This window comes from Arvicanthis niloticus, chromosome 8 (assembly GCF_011762505.2).
Source record: "Arvicanthis niloticus isolate mArvNil1 chromosome 8, mArvNil1.pat.X, whole genome shotgun sequence".
Classification (NCBI taxonomy): Eukaryota; Metazoa; Chordata; class Mammalia; order Rodentia; family Muridae; genus Arvicanthis; species Arvicanthis niloticus.
Window position 1 is genome coordinate 48,582,434 of NC_047665.1, and position 20,233 is coordinate 48,602,666.

The following is a 20,233-nucleotide window of genomic DNA, read 5'->3' on the forward strand; positions in this document are numbered from 1 at the left end:
AATGGCTAATACATGAAAATTCAAAAATCACAGAAAATAGCAAATGGGGAATCAAAATGCCAACTCTTTTTCTTTTCTCTCATCACCTGTGTGTTTTATTGGTATGATCCTGCTATAGCTCATCAGGCTTAAATAACAAATTTAAGAATGAGTTCCCTGTTTCCTCTGTAACATAATACAAAACTGCTTTGCAGCTGCCCATTTAAATCCATAACAGCAAACTTAATTATTAGCTTTAGATCTGTGGTTACTTCAATGTTTAAATCATAAAAGGGCAATTAAATCTTAGAAAGAAGACAGCATATTTTTTCAGGTATACGCAACAAGTCAACTGTTCAAATGCTTTATTTATCTTTTAAGATTTATCAGACTCCATGGAAACATTCAGATGCTGGCTGCTCTGCTGTTCTTGTCAAGCAATTGAGGCTATGACTTTAAATTAGTCTGGGCTTAAGAGCTGGCTCCTTGGTTAGGAAAGCATGCTGCTCCTCTTACTGCAGTGGACCCAAGTTGGGTTCTCAGCATTCACACGGGGCCATTCATGGCCACCTCTAACTTCAGCTCCAGGAGATCTGATACTCTCTCATGGCCTCTGTGGTCATATGTACTTATGTGCCCATGATTAAAAATATCATACCCATTTGAAAATATAAGTCAGTAGGTACATTTTAAGGTTCTAAATACAGATTTATTTAAGGCTCTAAAATAGTTTCATAACCCAATGAAAATCTAAGTTAGTGATGTTGACCTGGCAAGGGAAAAGGGGAGAAGACAGCCTTCTCTTCCAGGCTGTCCTCACATGCTAAGTAAGTCAGCTTCCTTTGCTAGTTCTTAGTTCCAACTCAGATATACATAGTTTCAGGAATCTCTGAGGTCCTATTATTATCATTACTGCTGCTGCTGCTGCTGCTACTACTACTACTGTAATTCGGATTATTCAGGACAATTTTTAAGTCTTAAGCATTAAATTTGCCTGTGGCAGAGCTAGCATTCTGGCAAGGGTTTAAGGAGTTTTGCGTGTTCTCTTCTAGTTGTATCTCAGATGTAGCTAATGGTATATCTTTTGTGCTGCAGTACTCACACCTGTACCTAGCTTATGGCTGAAGACATGACACAAAGATTAAAGAATCTGTTTAGAGCCAAATGTTTAATGGGCTGATAATAAATAATACTTTCCAGTGATGACATAACATATGCTGGGCTCCTCTGAAGATTTAATTCTTTAAATTTTGAAGAATTCCATTTTTAAGTAGTTTTGAATTGGATAAAGATGCTCTGTCCCAGGGAACTATATGATTTCTCTGAGTAGGATTATTTAGCAATACATACCTGAAATGCCCAATATTCAGACATAAAATTATAAATATCAAGTACTGATGTAGCAATTTCTTTATCAAGAAAATTGTAAATTTTTAACTCTAACCAGTGGAAGCTGCACCCATCTAGGATACAGACTAAAGCATCATCACAAATGAGCCTTACAGGGCTACAGGCTAAGGAGTTGGGTGGAATGCTGATGCTGTCTATCAGATTCACTTATATTTACCAACCTGTTGATCTCATACAGTGTGCTGCTAGCCCAGGTCTCCTATAAACAGAAACCACAGGCTTGTGTGCTGACATGTCATTAGGGTTAAGAGTGTCATAGTCTTAAGGAAGTAAGAATTATGGAAGGAGAGACATGGTAGAAGAAAGTAAGAAAATATAAGAAGTAACCATAGCTACTGAATAAGCTCCCTTGGCTGCTTAGTGATGGAATGCCTCCAAACAGGCCTTGTGCATATGGCTCAGAGGCTTCTGCACGATGGGGAAAAAGATGAATGTCTTCAATGTTGTTTTGGTAACAGAAGTTCATCTCTTCATGCCTCCTGATATTCATTGGCTTTTCCAGCCAACTCCCAGGAAGCCAGAGCCATCTTAGCTCCAGCTTGTCCAGAGCCCAACCCTGAAGCCTGTCCTTCTCCATCAGGATAGAATCTCCTTGGTGGATGGTTAAAGTAGTTGCATTGATATGTCATAATCTACAGGGTATTTAGGGCTCAGAATCCAGTCCAAGGCACTGAGAGAGAGAGAGTTATTATGTGGACTAGGATGCTAAATCTCATATGAGAAAGCTCCCAGAGAGGACAGTCCTTTATAATGCATATGCATGTAACATATGCATATGAATATATGATCTTCCACACTGTGTAGAGGACACATTGTAACTTAAAGTTACAATGACCTATTTTTTTACATGTACAATAATTTAACTTCATTCCAGGCTTTTAAGAAATAATCTTGGATGGAGCTTTTCCTTGACCAAGTTATATAGAGTAAATAAGAAAGAGTCAATGAGCGTGCAGACACTTGGATGAAATGCCTATGTTTGAATCCTAGCTATACCACTTACCTATGTGAGCTATATCTTCAGGTTCCCTGTCTTAAAAAAAAAATAGGAAAAATTATAGATATCACTGTACACTGGAGTTTTGAGCATTGAATTGGTTAACACATATAAAACTCTCAGAACACTGCCTATCATATGGCTAGCTCTCTAAGGGTCTGGTGTTATTGTTGTGTTTCCTAGATATTACTTTCTCTAAAGAAAGTCATAGAGGTCGGGACTTTTACAGCAGAGTGAACCTGCTATATAGAACTGTCTATACAGTGCCAGAGACCTGTATGCTAAGTGGCCTTCAGAAGGCTACCTTAAATGGCTTAAGATGAAGAACTTTGCCTAGGAAATCTGAGGGTCATACCTATTTTTAATTTTTTCTGGGTTTTCTGTTTGTACATAGATGTTCTTTTTATTTCTGAGGACAATTTTACAGTTACTAACACCTAACTTAATATTTGATCAAGGCATCAAACTTTTATTGCTCTTTATGTGAACACTTGGGGAAGGCTGAAGAGGAAATAAATATCTGTTGGTATGACTAAAAATATTTCATAGTAAAATATTATGTAAGAAATAACATTTAACTTGAATACATATGTATCATTGTCTTTTCTTGTTTGATACATAAAATATCATGTAATTAAATATAATACAGTAATACAGAGAATATATTGCATGACACGAAGAAAAGAATCTCAACAATAACTTTAATTCACAAGCTCCTGCCAGATCTTGCCAATATGTTGTGACTATTAGCACAATTGATTCCAAGCTTCCTAGAAGCCAACTTGAATTTGCAATAAATGTTAGTTAGGTCAATAAACAATAAGTCTTTAGAGAGAAACAGAATTTTCAAATTTAATAATGCAGTAGAATTTATTCCTTGAGGTCAAGTTGTGATGTAAGGAAAACATCAACAGTTCAGTCAATGTTATTATGACTGTGTGTACCAACTGAGGATGGATTCTAAGTCCATGTAAGAATGGAAGGAACATGTGCATCCCTAAGGTACTCTGTAGAAAATTCCTCCTCTAAGCTAAAGGGATATCCTCGGTTAGAAACAGGCACTCCATTAAGATGCAGCCACTTGTACATAATTAGCCTAGGTTAGAATTAAGAGGGCCCGGTGGGTGTGGTGGCGCATGCTTTTAACTTCAGCATTCTCGAGGTAGAGAAGCAGGTAGATCTCTGTGAGTTCAAGACCATCCAGGTCTACAGTAATAACAAATAAGAACTGTATTTGAGAACTGAGAACCATGAACACTGGAGTTATAGAGTTATAGTCTCTAAAAACATCAAGGGATGAGTTAGAGACATTCAATGCTGAAAGGTATTTTAACTCCCCGTTCCCCACAAAGTAATATGACATCATGCCATACCTTGATGATCTGTATTAGATTCTTTTCTTGTGGCTCTGGCAAGAGCACCTTGTGGAAGGGAGAGTTTATTTTCTCTTACAGATGAAAGGCACAGTCTATCCTAAGGGGGCAGCCATAGAGGCATGAGCATAGGACAGCCAGTCACACTGCATCTCCACTCAGGAGGCATAAACACGATAAATGGTAGTGCTCTGTTCATTTTCTTCTTTTTATTCAATTTGAGATCCCCACCCATGGATGACACAGTCTACATTCAGTGTGTCTCTTCTATTCTCAGTTAAACCCTTTGGCAAACTTCCCATAGACACAGACATCATTGGTCTTGTCATCTCAGTAATTTTAAATCCTGTTAAGTTGGCATAGAGATCAACTGATCACATGATCAGACCATGGCAGTCACCATTTTCTCCTTTTGTCAGGGTTGGTTAGTTGAGGAAGGGTTACATGGCATTTCCTATCTGCATTTAAGTCATTTTAAACAAAAGCAAGTAGGAAACAGGCAGTTTTAAATTAATTTTGTGCTCAGGATAAGCCATGCTGGCTTAATCTTGTTAATTTGGCAAGTCTTGACTTTAAATTATTCTTTTCATAAATTTTAATAGGCCATTAATGGAGCTTTTTTTTGTGGGAGAGAATAAGACATGCTAGAAACTGTTCCAACTGAACCAGTTGTGTTATTCAACACATTTGTCCTAAATTGTTTCTAAAAACACTGAATCAAGGAAGAACATTATTCACCCTCAAACCCAGGCACACATCATATTAAAAGATGTGAACAGCAAAAACACACTGTGTAATAAATCTTGCCCCCAGAACCTTCCACATGCTGGCAGGAACATTCACTTCTGGCTTTGTGTTTCTCTTGTCTGACTGTGTTAGTGAGGTTGATTTAACCTTTTATTTTAGCAAAATATGCTCTGAATAAAAACATACTTCTTCTTTTCTGATTTTATCAAATAGCCTTAGAAATTATGCCTATCCCATAGAGGAGTAAGATTCTGTGAAATTGTTACAATGTTTGAAAATGAATGAAAGTTAGACAGAGAATATCAAATGAACTAAAGTGGACCATCTAATAATTATTATCTACTTGATTAAAATGTTGCTAAAAGTAACTAAATGTATTTTCACCATGTGTCAGTCACTTAGATTTTCAAGGAAGAAGGTATCACTTGTAATACTGCAAATTATGATCATACCTACATGGTACCATGGTGCCCTATTATCTTGTACTGTCTGTCATTCATTCAGATTTTCTTGGACACTTCCAAACTCTGGTTTTGTGGTTGCAACAGGCTCCCATCCTTACATGCCCCTTATATTGGTAAACACAATACAAGTTTTTTTCTTAAGAAATTGAAAAGCATACATCATTAAGTAAAGTTATAATCTTCTAAGTGTTTTTGTAAACTGAATCAACTCTCTATGGAGGCCGATCTAAAGTTGTAAAACAACATGGTTAGCTACAGAGGAGAATAGACTCTCACTTTTGGTGGTGGTTTTCTTTCATCTAATTTGCCTTGTTCGCATTGTAAACCAGTGTATCCTTCTGCTTCTCAGCTCTGTTGTCTTTGTCACTCGGTTTGTCCAACAGGTCTTCTGGATCTCATCTTTTCTTTTAGTTGCCGATACTTGTGATACTTTCCATCTCCCTTGTGTTTTAAGACACGGATGGATATTTGCATTTGGAATATTACTAAATGAGAGGCATTAGTAAGAATTCAGTTTCTGAAAATTTCTGTTTACTTAGATTATAGGAGCTTTCTCACGCTATTTAAAGAGGAGAAACACATGAAGACCTTACTGGAATCTTGGAAAACGTAGAGAAAAAGCAAGGCAACTGAGCTCTTTGTTTCGATACATGGGCTACAGATTGGTCAGCCACAGCTTCTGCTACCCCAAGTCCAGGCAACTGAGAAAAAAAATTAAGCAGTCTGGCCTTTGCTGTCTTCAGGTTAAAATACCCTCTCATCTACTTTTTGGGCGACACAGTATTTTTTTTTTTTTATCAAGAATCGAGGAGGTGGTGCACGCCTTTAATCCCAGCACTTGGGAGGCAGAGGCAGGTGGATTTCTGAGTTCGAGGCCAGCCTGGTCTACAGAGTGAGTTCCAGGACAACTAGGGCTACACAGAGAAACCCTGTCTCGAAAAACCAAAAAAAAAAAAAAAAAAGAAAAGAAAAAAAAGAAAAAAGAATCGAGGAACAGTTGAAGTTCACGATTATTTAAATTCTCAACTAAGGAAAAATGTTGAAGGACTGTGTGTGTCTTTATTTCCCCTTCAGAAGTTTTTCTTTTCCCATCAGAGTGGGGTGAAGCTTGAGGGTCTCCTGAGAAGATGCCATTTTGTTATGACCTGAAGTTACACAAGCAGGAAATGTCCCAGTATCTGGTATTTTTATTCAGGGCGGGCAGTTTGATCAGAAGTCTGGTTTGTGACACCAGGGAACCTTGAAAAGACACTAGTTTGGCTACAATGTCATAAATGAGATGGTTTGGGGTAGTTTTCAGCAACCAGAGTCTTTTCCTCAGGGAGCATTCAGGCTGTGGTGCTGGTTTTGTTTTCTAGTCATTTGGAACCTTCGAATAACTAAAGACAAAACTGCAGTGTTGTTTCTGTAGGGGAATAAAAAGAATCTGCAAGGGGTAAGAAACCTAAGATTCTGTGTCTCTGAGTAAGAGTTTTAAAAAGCCTATGTCAAATGCTGAAATGCTGGATATGATGGAGCTGGGATCCGAGTCTTTAGTAAACATAAGCAGGAGGACCTCAAATTTCAGGGCAGATTGTAGTGTGCATGCGTGCTTGCGTGCGTGCGTGCGTGCGTGCGTGCGTGTGTGTGTGTGTGTGTGTGTGTGTGTGTGTGTAAATACACTCCGCACTCCGAGAGGAAGGAAGGAAAGATGGAAGGAATGAAGAGAAAAAAACACATATTTTGAATTTGCATTTTGCATAGAAAAGCTCACATGTAATCAGTTTACAGGAAAAACATCATTTCTTTCTATATAATCTATCTTCCTGTCTTAGTTATCTAGATTTTGTTTCTTTTATGGAATGATAAAATATATCAATGAAAAAATTAAAGTAATACAACTGGAAACAGTTCTCAAAGACAATGTACCAGAAAAACAAACATACTCCTACGTGGATCTGAAACGATAGTCCCAGCTCAGTGGAACTGAGAAAATTTGCAACCTTTCTTCATGAAGCAGGATTGGTTTTGTTTTGGTTTTGTTGTTGTTCTTGCTGTTGTTTGGTTTTGCTTGTTTGTTTTGCTTCTATATCAACATTTCTCACCAGTCCAGTTGTTTGTAATATTCTTTGGGTTTTTCTTCCCCAGGAACATTTATTACTATTGGAATTTAGTTGTCAGATATGAGAAATGGGAGTCTTTGTCTAGGGAGTGTGAATAGAGAAGAAGTTGATTTGCTCTCCCTTCAACTCTCTAGTTTCACTGTGCTCAGGTGTCCAGTGTGATTTCAATGGTAAAGATAACAGCAGCTTGATTTGCTTCGTGAGATGTAAGGTCGTGGAGCCAGTCTACCATGGCGGGAGTGCAAGGAGCAGATGGTCAGTTCTACTTCCTCAGGGCTTGTTTCTGCTGCCATCTTTCCTGTTCATGGCTTTCTGAGGGTTGGTTGTCTTTGTAATTTGGTAGAAGGATGGTTCTTTCCAGCTTCCTGGCCTTTTTGGTTAATGAAAATGACAGGGGACAGTCCCCCAGAGTGATCATTTCTTGATGTTGTCTTCCCGGAAGTCTCTTTTGCAGATAGAGTCGGTTAGGGTTTATTAAATACCGGTTCCATTTTCAGCTCTGGCGACAGGAGGAAAGTCAAAGATTGTTGGGTCTGAAGGGAAGACTCAAATGTTGATCATGAACAGTAAACCATGACTGAAGAGCAGACAAAAGGGTCTTTTGTTTTCTTTTCTGTTTTCTCAAACCTGTGTTGTAATGACAGTACGGTTTTGTGTGTCTGTGTGGTTTCGTTTCTGTTCTGTTTTTGATTTCTCAGGAAGAGGTTTAAACATGAAGGCAACCCTTTCCGGCGTTAGCATGGCTACAGACGAAGCTCAGCAGCCTCTTTTTTTTGTTCTCTGCTTCCATTTAGGCCTATCACATAATTTAAGAAAAAAAAAATATCACAGGAGCAATTAACTAAAGTACGGGGAAAAAAACCAACAAAAACACCTGATCAATTTTGTTTTTGCAGCACGATATTATCAAAGATTTAAGAAACAAATTTGCCAGCCTCGGCGAGAACTCTCTGGTAACAGCATAAATGTCTGTGTCGGTTGCTTTTGATTTGAAGGTTTCTTTTATTTTTCCTTTCTTTTTCTCTTTTTTCTTTTTCATTTGTTCGAGCCCATTTCTCCCCCGCCCCCTCCTTTCGGTTCACTTGATTTCTCACATTCTGTAATGAGCAAGCCTTCATTTTTTAAACCTCTTCCATCTTTCAATGTCTATTTTCCGTACTTTGGATGGAAAGTTGACGGCAGCACAGTTGTCATCCTGGCTACTGCTGCGGCACCTACTGCCCTAGGTCACGTATGTTTTGGCCGTTGTGTTAGCGGACATGATGCTGATTGAGCGTTCCATGTCCCATTGACTAAGCTTCTCTACCACGCCATTTGATGGACGCGCTGTCACAGGGCTCTATGCAACTTGCATTCTGCAACTTATACTGCTTAGTTCCGTCTCAATTCTCCAGCGAACTGGATTGCTCAAGTGAATGATCATACCAGCCTTGAACTCGCTGTGCCTTTATATTTTCCTTACGATTTCCTCCTTTACGTTCACAGCGGTAGCTTAAGTGGAAAAGAACAAACACCAGCCATTGCTCTAGTGGCATCATGCAGTCTCTTTTGTCACCTCCTGAGAATATAAAATATAAAGGCACATTGCTTCTCTTATTCTTTGGGGGGGCAGTTGGGGTGATCTGTATCATAAATCCACGACTCAGTTGAAGCCTACCTTTTTTATCCATATCAGCTTTCAATTTTGCTTAAACTCCAAGGCGTCTAAGTTAACGTTCTTTTTGTTTTCTTTTTTTTTTTTTTTTTTTTTTTCTGTGATTCACTGGTAACTTGCAACTCGAGCCATTTGCTGAGCAGTATCAAGTTATGGCCATGACCTAGGAGATTGCCAAAAATAAATGACCAACCTCTATGCACAGATGTATCAATCGGAACGTGCAAGTTTCAAAGATGAAGCGTGAAACAGGCTTTGGACTGATCAGCCAATTAAAATTGAGAAAATAAAATGCATCCTGATAAATCAATACTAAAAGTATATCTGGAAAAAAAATATCAAGGGAAAAACAAATCAAACTAAACCATGAGTTGAATATGTGCCTATCTGTTTGATAACATTGTTGGTATTGAAATGGTCCATAATGTTGTCATAGAGCCCATACATGAAGAGATAACTAGAATTGTGGTCTGTAGAGAGCCACTGTGATGTCTGATGGCCACTACATAAATGGTTGGGATTTGTGTTCAGGAAAAGGAAATGGAAAAGCAGAAACTTCTGTACCAGCAAGCCAGACTGCATGACCGCGGGGCAGCAGAGATGGTTCTTCAGACCATCAGTGCCAGCAAAGGTAAGGTTTGTGTCTGCTGCCCAGAGGGCGCCATTCAGCACTGGGAAAGATGAGATTTACTCATGTCCCACAAGGAGAGCTACTTAGAGCCAGCAAGAGTGAGCTTCATTCCTGCCCTCCACCCACCCTCCCAGCATGCACCATTCTCTTGATACTATGACAAACACAGAGTTTGTGTTTTAATAAAACTTTATTTACAAGTGCAGATAGAGGCCATACTTGGTCCTCAGACCATAGTTTGCTGAATTTTGATAGAAATGTTTAGACATTTAAAAATGAATCATTTAAAATGAACAAGAGATCGCCTCCCTCATTAACCAGTCATTTAAAGACTATTTTTCTCATGCTAGTAACATCTTTGTGGAAACATTTTTAATTTCTAAATATAGTTTAAAATTTGAAAAAAATGAATCACAAAATAAGATTAACCAGACACAAAGAATTTTCAACTGAGTTAACGTCTGTATAGTTAGAATTCACACTTGGAACAGAAGTGTGGAGCTTACACTTGTATACTTTCACTATCAGATATATTTTTATGCACTTACCTACCATCAAGGAGGAGAAAAAAAGATACTTTAGACTTAGAGTTAGAAATACAATTAGTCTCATATCCTCTTTTATAGCTTGTGTCACTGGGTAGGCTTGGAATGTCTAGCATTAAGTAAGGTCACAACATCTCAGAAAAAAATTCTTACATCCTTTTTTTTATATACAGTATCTAGCCAATTTTATAGATTATGTATTATATTTTATATATTACATATGATCCTATGTACAAGCGAGCACAGTGTATCATGTAGAAAAGGGAGCAAGAAAGGCTGGAGGCTAAATAATGAGGAGGAATTTTATGTGGTTTAGACATGAGTACAACATTTTCAATGTTACTTGGACTCAAGTGGGAAAGGTAATGAAAACAAATGGAAAAGTAGCGCTGTTTAAAAAAGTAATATATCTGCTATTAAACCCTCTTGCCCTAAGTAAAACATATAAAAACAAAATACAACCAATGATGGACAACTATGTTTTGTCATTATTCTACTAGCTTAAAACTGAAAATATGCATAAAAACAGTACACACATATATTAAAAGTGATGAATGACATGCCAAAAATTAAAGTCACACTTTTGGATGGGGACAGGACATTTTCCTTCAAGGGTGCCTTAGGTAGCCCATACTTACTCAAATGATATCTTAGAACAGATAGAAAGCTTTAGTCATTAGCACTTTCAGGTCTCAATATCTCAGAATCACGTTTCCTTCCCATTTCTTTTTGTATTTTCTCGAGTACATTATGCAGAATATAGTAAGCATGTTGGCAGTGTAAGGTTGCCGTGGTGTGGCTGTGTTTATGCTTCCTAGTTCACACATCAGTCAGCTCCCATTCCACAGCGGAGATTTATGTGGGGCAATAAGGACTTAAAACATGGGTTTTCGTTGTTTGTTTTTTTTGAGGTAATGTAAGTTAGCATCATGAGAGGGATGATAGTAATTCTACTGTTTCTGTATTTTGAAGGTGAAACTGGACCAATGGTGGCTGCTACTTTGAAGTTGGGCATTGCTATTTTAAATGGTGGGAACTCCACGGTGCAGCAGGTAACTTACATCATTGAGGAAGCCACGTAATACAATTTTCTATTTGCCTTATAAACTTCATTACCACATATTTCTCTTATGAAGTGTGAAGTTTCATAATGACACTTTTCTTTTCCAAAGACTTCATGTTATATAATAGTGTTTGCCTTCCCAGCAGCCCCTCCAGTCCCTTCCCTCTCCCCTTCCCTCTATGGTCTTCCTTTCCTCCACACAGACCTCTTTACTTTTATGTAGCCAAGCAGTACCTTCCCCCAAGCCCTTGAGTGTGCTTCTGCTATCTCTTATATACAAGATGTTCCCACTTAGAAGTGGGATTTTTGTTTGATAAATTTATCACACATTGAAATGGCATTATTTACTACCCTTGTCCTATGGAATGACATGGCCCCACAACCCAGTGTGTGGTTAGAGGCTGAGCTATTTGCCCTCTGGTCCCAGTCCCCTGTAGGCAGAATGATAGTTCTTTGGTGCCCCCTAGCTTTGTATGAGAACATCATACTGAACATGGAACATCACAAGAAAGAATAAAAATCTCAAATTCAATGTATGCATTCTATGGAAGTTGTATCCATATTGCACATCATAAAGTTGAAAAACCCAACCTGTACTTTTTATCAGAAACTCTGCAGACATAGTTTTGTGATACTCTGTAACAATCCAATGACAAGATAGACCTGGGCATTGCTTTAGCACATTGTGAATTCATGATTAACCAACGTATTAATCCTGGACTCCGAACACCCCTCTGAGAATGAAGAAGAGTTGAAGAACTGGCCAATGGTTCCTGCTCTACTTCAGATGCTAAGACCGAGATGGTAAAAACTGAGGCTCTACCATATCAGCACAGTCCACCCCAGCTCTCCCTTGCTGATGCTGCTCACAGAACCAATGTTGTTCTGGAAACCTGTGCAATATCCACATGAAAGCTTACATGGGGTAGACATCTGAATGTCTAAATACTTACGCAGAGGCAGGAAAGAATTCCCAGTATCATTCTCCCAACACAATGTCCATGGTTGTTCTTGTTCGGTTACAGCCCCACCTGCCAGTGTGTACCAGTCTCACTCTAAATTGTTATCGTTCTTTCATGGCAAAAAATAGCCACACAAATATTTGTGTGCATGGACTTTTTTTGTTTGAGAATAGAAAACATAATTTGATCATTTATATAAGCTTTATTAGTGCATATTATTTCTACATAATGGTGGGTTTCATTATGACACATAGATATGTATATACAGTAAGTATATTTTGATCATCTTCAGTTACCGTTACCCTCTCTCATCCCCCTCCATCCCCCCGTTCCCCTTCCTCTTCCCAACTAGTTTCCCCTCTGTGTTTCTATCTTTCTCTTTTGATGGCCCATGAACTTAATTAGGTCTTAATTACTCAAAGGAGCACAGGCAACTTGCCAGTAGCTGCACCACTGAAGAAAATGATTCTTCCTCCTCCAGCCATCATTAAGTACCTAAAGATCCTTATAGAAGGATGGGCTTTGTCGGTCTCTAACCTCCTCCATGATGCAATGTTGATCATCCCAATTTTGTGCAGGGCAGGGTTTGTTTGAGTAATCACAGCCACTGAGAACTAGAGTACAACACCACATAGCCAGGAGATGGTGCTCCACAATCTTCTACCCTTTCCCACAGCCCTTGACGTCTCCGTGCCCTCATCTGTGATGGTCCCTGATGGGATGACAGAGATAGATGTCTCACTGAAGCCTGACTGTCCAAAAGTCACATACTCTCAGGACTTGGACCAGTTATGAGTCTCTGCATGTTTCTTTACTTAGAAAGCTAACAATATGTTTGTGCTCAGCAGCTGTGTGGCTTCTCTGTTTCTGTAGAAGATGCTGGATTACCTGAAGGAGAAAAAGGATGTAGGCTTCTTCCAGAGCCTGGCAGGGCTCATGCAGTCCTGCAGGTGAGGATGTGTGGTTGCTCCTGCTTTACCCAGTGGCTACAATCCAAAGTATTTGTTTGGCATTGCAGACAGTCATAAGTCAAACCAGAATTGTTGATGAACAAAGACTTTGAGATGGGCAGGTGGTTCATTCTTGCCTGTCTGGATTTGAGAGGGTTAGTAATGTCTTAAGTACCACGTTAGTAGGTATTTTTAGAGTCTGTGCTGCGTGCTTCAATAGGGAGCTTTGAGAATAAAATACATTCTCCATACTTGAAAATAAGCCTTAAGAGTTTTAGTTTGTTTTAAGTCAAAGGAAAACAGAAAAATTCTATTGAGTATAATTTGGGAATTGTGAGGGCCATTTTCTATGAGGGCATTTCTTATTTTTCATGGTAATCTTTAATTATCTCACTGTAATTGTCATTTTCTATTTTTTACATTATTTAGAAATGTTCAGAGAGCATTTGACTGACAAGCCTGATACAAGCTTAACGAAACCAGTTCCAATTGCAGAAACACAACCTTTGTATTTCTGCACATCTGTTAACACTAATGTTCTCTCTGAGCTGAAATCTATGATCCTTGTACTGACTTTCTAATAGATGATTCACTATGGACTCTGTGGAAAGACTGGTTGGTCTGCCTCTTGGGATGAGTATGGACTGCAGAGGATTAGAAAATGCTCTCAGCATATGTTACTATGGAATGCCCATCTGAGGCCATTTTGTTATGTAGGCGTTTGCTGTCCTGAACACAGAAAATGACCTATTCACCGTGTGCATGTCTTCTTCCTTTTTATTGTAGTGTCCTGGACCTGAATGCCTTTGAGAGGCAAAACAAAGCAGAAGGACTTGGGATGGTGACTGAGGAAGGATCAGGTAATGATCACTTCAGTGGACAGGGCCCCTGTCTCCACTCTCCCCCAGATGGACTCATTTACAAGAACATTTCTAAGCAGGGAGATAGATAGCATGCTTAAGAGCGCATTTGAAAATCCACGTGGACCATCCCTCTAAAACATATTCTACATCAATGCAGACACTACACTCCATGCCCTTTCACCTAAGTCAGTCACAAAGAGATAAAAGACTAAAAAGAGATAGAGATGCTTGTTGTCGAATTATCAACAAAATAAAAATGCCCGAGAGAAGAGATAATACTTCACATTCTCTGGTCTAAACTGCTGCAGGCTCACTTTCTCCCTCCTTAGGATAATCACCCGTCCATTCGTCTCCTTCAATCTCTTCTCCCCCCACATTTACCCCTTCTCTCATCTCTTCAAGTCCAGATCTTGTTTGATTAAAAAAGAAAAAGAGTTGTTTTTACATTTGAATAATTGTAGTTGCTTTATTCAGACACGCCCCAGGATATATGCCAATACTCATCAAATATTTTTATCAATAGAAAGATTGCCCTGAACCATCGGTGGTACCTCATTCACTTTATGAATATTTATTAAGAACAATTATCTTCAAATTTTTTGTTTCAATTTCTTTTTATTTTCATTTATGTCTGATTTTTTAAAAGCTGTTTAAAGTGTCTGTGGAACCCTGCCTACTTTCTGCTGTATCTTCTTGATCTCACTTAGACTTGGCCCAGTGGCAGTGGGTTAGTTTTGGAACATTGCATCTTTTCCTGGATTAATTTTATCTAAAACAAGCAAACGGTGGTTCTACCTGTTTTTGGTAGCTTTCTACAGCCATCCTGAAACATCGTTGAGTAAGCTAATATATTTTTATATGTCTGTGTATTTTTGTTCTCACCAATAAGAAAAATAACCACTCCTTACTATTCCCTGCCATTTGTCTCTGGGACATATCGTGACCCTGCAAGGCCTACATGGCTTGTATGTTATTTAATGTGTAGATCCAGCCATCACCTTCAAACCATCTGGTCCTGTAATCTAGTTTCTTCCTGCCAAGAAGATTACGAGCACCATTCTAAAACTTCTGATACTTTCTTGCCCCAGCACCCCTGTAGGAGAACAAAGGGACATTAGAAAACTCAAGGCCTACTTGCCTCTAGCATCTCAGAGTCCTGGGTGTTTTTCAATTGTACAATACCAAAGCATAAATGAATTTTCTATCCAAAGTTCGCTCCCCAGGTCAGAATTTGAAGTTAATTTAGTTCCCCCTGCACTTATAGAATGTCTCAGCCCCTGAACAAAATCTAGTTCATCAACTTCATTCTCTGTTTTATCCACCCCAGTACTCTGGGGAAGGCTCATTGGTTAAAGTGCTTACCTCCCAAGTGTCAGGACCAGAGTTTAATACCCAGAACTCACACAAATGCTGAGTGAACATGGTGGCACACCTGGAATCCTAACCCCAAAAGGGAGAGACAGGGGTTCCCTAGAGCAAACTAGCAAAACAAGCCATGTAGATGATCACTGGGTTCAATTGTAAGACCTTGCTTCAATCAATAAAGTCGAAGTGGTGTTGAAGATGATTCCCAGCACCAACCTCAGGCCTCCACATGTGTTTGCACCCATGCACATATGAAAACCTTACACATATGCCGGGCGGTGGTGGCGCACACCTTTAATCCCAGCACTTGGGAGGCAGAGGCAGGCGGATTTCCGAGTTCGAGGCCAGCCTGGTCTACAGAGTGAGTTCCAGGACAGCCAGGACTACAGAGAAACCCTGTCTCAAAAAACCAAAAAAAAAAAAAAAAAAAAAAGAGAGAGAGAGAAAACCTAACACACACACACACACACACACACACACACACCCCATACACAAACAGAACAGGAAGTAGAAAAAAAATCAATCATTTCCAACAAAATGAAGATAGACACACAGGGAGCTTCCTCCTGGGTCAGCCAGATGTGAATTAGAAGAGTGGGGTTTTAGTTCCCAATCAGAGAGGCCATGACAGTGGCCACTAGGGTGTGAGCATTATGTACATCTTTCATTAAGAGGTGGGTTTTGTCTCTGAATTATTTTTTATATCACACACAAATTACCTGGATTGGTGAATCACTCTTCTATTTCATTACAAATAGTAAGCAAAAAGCCTACTTTCAACTTCTTTCTCTTCTCCATTTCCTTTTCTTTCCTCCACTGTCATATGTACCTCCTTCCTCCCCTCAGTCATCACTCATGAGCGTGGTAACTATTAAAACCAGGCGGCTGTTTGGTTATTTGCTTTTTGTCTGGGATTACCTGTGTGTACATACTTGGTAGTGACTGTTCTGTTCATTTCTTTTCCTTTTTATTGTCTGTTTTGGTAACTAGATTACTTCATGACTATCCTGCATCCTGTTACTTTGTTTAACATTTATAAACTTTGTTTCTTTTTGTCTTATTTCTGTGAAGTTGAAGGACTATTCATATACAAGATATGAAGGAGCTACAGGATTGAAATAATGTTGTTTTAATTTGTTCTCTTGTGTTTCTTTCATTTACACAATGGTCCTCAAGGGCCCAGTGTTTGCAACTGTGTGAATGAAGGAGTCCTAGGATGTATGCGCCCACCCCCCTGTGGCGTGTCCATCATGAACATACTGTGGCTTTATGACTGTATCAAGTGCATGGCAATCTACATACCTCAGGAGTAGTGACCTATGACCAGCCAAGGGTACTCTGCCACTAGCCTTCCAACAGAAGGTCTACAGGGTTGTTTTCTCTTCCTTTAAAAATATCACAGATTTAAAAAGTCCTTTGGCATTAAAGCTAATTGTCATCCTTGAGGTTTGATTAAAAAAAAAAACAACTCAAAACAGTGCCACCATTTTTGCCTTCAGAGAGACAGTGTTTGTAAGTTCTGAAGGGCAATGCAGGAACGAGGAAGAAAACAGGGGTGGAGCTATTTATGTATTTATTATTTACTTATTTTTAGTGGAGCCTAGTATGTCAACAAGGCTCTTTGAACAAAGAGACATACTGGAACATTCCACTGATCCCCGACCTTTGAAAGCACTATCCCATCTCCAGCCCTACTTTAAGAGGTTTTGTAGTCACTCACTTTGGGGGTGTGTCTATTATTCCTGTGCTCAGCCCATTAGCTTGTTTAATATTCTATAAAAGCGGAAAAAAGCTCACACCTCTCTAGAGAAGGAAAAAATCAGACATCCTTCTGAAAAATCTCCACGGTCCATTGGAGACTCACACCACACAGGCCCAGCACTAGGCTAACAATGGCCAACTCTCATCTTCCCAGCCTAACACAGCTGTTTTCATGGAGTGATGCCTGTTCCTGGTGGAGATAATATGACCACAGTTACAAAATTCACCAGCTCACATGAGTGAAGGTTCTGCTGCCCTGAGTTCCTCCAGTAAGGGAAGCTACAGGCAGGGTGTTATGGGTAAGGAGAGAGATGAGAAAGGAAGGTGACCTGACTTAGTAGATATCACACAGCTGGGCTGCAAAGGCCAAGGTGGAAATGTGGGCATGCTGCTTTATTTTAGTGAATCCATGAGCTGAGCTATTTTTTTTCCCACTTCTTATGGAAGCTTCAAAAAAATCTTTCTTCCTTTTTTTCTTCTTTTTTTCCCTGCCTTTCTTTCTCTTTCTTTTCTCTCTTTTGAAATTTTTACTGTTATTGGTGCTATCCCTAATCCAATCAGGAAAATGCCGTTAGGAAAGATGGGTTAGTTTCAGGTTTATAAATCAAGATTTTGGACTAATGCTATGCATTCTTGTTTTCTTACTGCACTTGCTGCCTTGTCTGTCCCTGCCTCCTCTGCTGTTCCTGCTCTCTATTAAATGTCTCCCATTCTGACAGAGACCTCTGGCTCCCAATTAAAACAATCAATCAACCAAACCAACCAAACAACCAACCAAACAAGCAAATAAACAAAGGAAACAAACCAAAATAAAACCCAGAAAGCCTTCAGCAACTGTATTTGGTGGCGGTGTGGTGTCTTCAATATTGCCCTTTCTACCTCTCTATGTGTTTTTATAATATAGGTTCTTTCAAATGGCATTCTGCCTACTGGACATAGTGGTGCACACTTTTAATCTCAGCTCTTGGATCAGGTGGATCTCTGTGAGTTTGAGGCAACCCTGCTCTATATCCTGAGTTCCAGGACAGCCAGAACTACATAGTGAGACCCTGTCTTGGAAAAACAAACAAACAAATGAAGAAATAGACAATGCATATATGAATATTTTCATCCCATCCTCGGATTTTAGCTTGTTCTTTATCAGAAGCATTTAACCTCACCATCAGGAGCCTGAACATATAGCTTTTATTTCAAAAACTCTTCTGGAATACAGCAGAAGAGATTGTGTTTTGGTTTTGATCATTGTATAGATGGTCATAAGCAAGATAAAACTTTGAAGTTGATCTGATTCTATAGAATTTGCTTGATTAAAAATAAATACCCACTGAACATTAAACTGCAAATACACTTCTACAATCTCAGCTCAATTAAAAATTATTTAGCCCAAAGTTTTAATATTTGTTGAGACTGCCAAATCATATGAAGTTGAAGTAACAAAGATTAACTTTTAATTAATTAAGGAGAAAGGATTCTATTAACCATGAAAGATTGACTACCTATGTTCTTATATAAAATATTTTTATTGCTTTGTCATGTGTTAGCTTTTTCTCTTTTCAAATTCCGCTCACAAGTGATTCTTGGTGTCCTATATACTTTATTCTTCCCCTTACTTTTAGGAAAGACTTTGATGTTGGTTCATGGAAGCAAATACCTTTCCTTTTAAACTTTTGAAGCACTTAGTGGAATCTGAATACCTGGAATGTGCTGGCTAGGGTCCTGGGCATGGGAGAGGGTGATTTTCAAGAATTCTATATTATATGGAGATTCACAAACAAACAATTTCAGAACAGCCTCTCTGTATGAGTGGACTTACTGGAATTTCCTCCAGCTGGGGTCTTGACTTGTCATAATAGGGGTGAAATCTGGCCTGCAGTAGGAGTCTGTGAAGCCAGGGACTCCCTGTAGAGGAACAACAAATGAAAGTTTAGTGTGCACAATAGGAGCAAGAATTGTGAATAAACTAGTCAGATTGAAGAGATCACTTGATTAGTGTAGACTGTAGAGACTGAATATCAGTGGGAAACAAAACAAAACAAAACAAAAAAACCCCAAGTCATGTCTCAAAAAGAATAGGAGAGACTTGATTCTTGATCCATCCTTAAGAAACTAAGATCTGGGAACACAGATTAAGGTCACTCCAAATATATACCATACTCCAGTGTGGTAGCAGTTTAATCAAGTTGTTGTTGTTGATTTTTTTTTAATAGTTACAGAACAAAGAAAGCCATAAATAAAAATATTGTAAATACATTGTTGGAAACGTCATGCAGGTGGGCTTCAGAAAGGTGAGGAAATCTCTGCTGTAGGCCTCAGCTGTTATCTGGTGCCATTTTGTTTGGATGCCAGTGGTTGGTTATGCATTACAAAGGCCAGCATAATGACAGAGTGTAGCGACATCTTCAGAGTAGACTTTCTTTCCATCAATTAAGAAATACAAATGTTTATCTGGAAAGCATTCTCATTGGATTAATGTGTTTGGATTTTGAGGCAACATTGTGGATAAAGGTGATAACTGTCTGAAAGGAGGGGCGTCAGCCAGAATGCTGATGAATAAAAAATAAGAACAGTGGGAATTTCAGGGAGAAAAGTGACCAGTGAGATGCAAACATTCTGGCCTAAGAGAAGCAATCTCCCAAAGTTGGGAAATTTGCATATGGCTACTTTATTTCACTTGAGTGACAAAAGTCCCCCTGCTATCCTTTTTTTTTTTTTTTTTTAAATTGTAGGAGATTCAAGGTGACTGCTTATATTAGTTTCTTTTCTGGATCCTATCAGGATCAAACATCCTGACAGGGCAACTTAAGGGAGAAAGGGCTTTCAGTTTTGGTTCACAGGCCAAGGGCACAGTCTATCATGTGGGGGAACTAGACAGCAGGAATGTGAATTGCTGGTTACATTGAAGCCCTTGTCAAGAAGCACAATGAATGTTATACACAGCTCACTCTTTCTACTTTATGGGTACAGTCTAGACTCCCTCACTGAGGAACAGTCCTGTACACAGTCAGGATGGTCTCCCATATCATTTAACGTAATCAAATAACCCCTCATATGCATGTCCAAAGATCCATCTTCTAGGTTATTCCAGACTGTTAAATTGACAGTCAAAGCTAATCATTGCATTTCCCCCAAACCACATCTTGGAAATATTTTCCTTGGGATCTAAAATGTAAGTTCATAATGTGAAAAACGTACAGTGTATATGATGGTTGTTAGTCAAAGATTTCAGTAGTTCCTAATGCTAACTTTATAAAGTCTAGCTGGGATGGCACACTGGATTCAGAAAGACCATGAAATCTAGAAATATACTGTTCTCTTCCTGCCTCTTCCATCAGACTTTGGTGTTATTCATGTTCAGGGTATTGTTCAC

The 20,233-nt window shown here is 39.0% G+C and overlaps 1 protein-coding gene across 1 annotated transcript in view; it reads left to right on the top strand.

Moving 5' to 3' along the window:
• Positions 1-20,233, top strand: part of Ryr2 (ryanodine receptor 2) — a 566,557-nt gene that overhangs the window by 489,666 nt on the left and 56,658 nt on the right. Inside the window, exons 82-85 of the mRNA XM_076939363.1 lie at positions 9,258-9,357; positions 10,875-10,954; positions 12,801-12,877; positions 13,664-13,737. Of these exons, the coding sequence (XP_076795478.1) occupies positions 9,258-9,357; positions 10,875-10,954; positions 12,801-12,877; positions 13,664-13,737 (331 nt within the window). The remainder of the gene's footprint in view (positions 1-9,257; positions 9,358-10,874; positions 10,955-12,800; positions 12,878-13,663; positions 13,738-20,233) is intronic.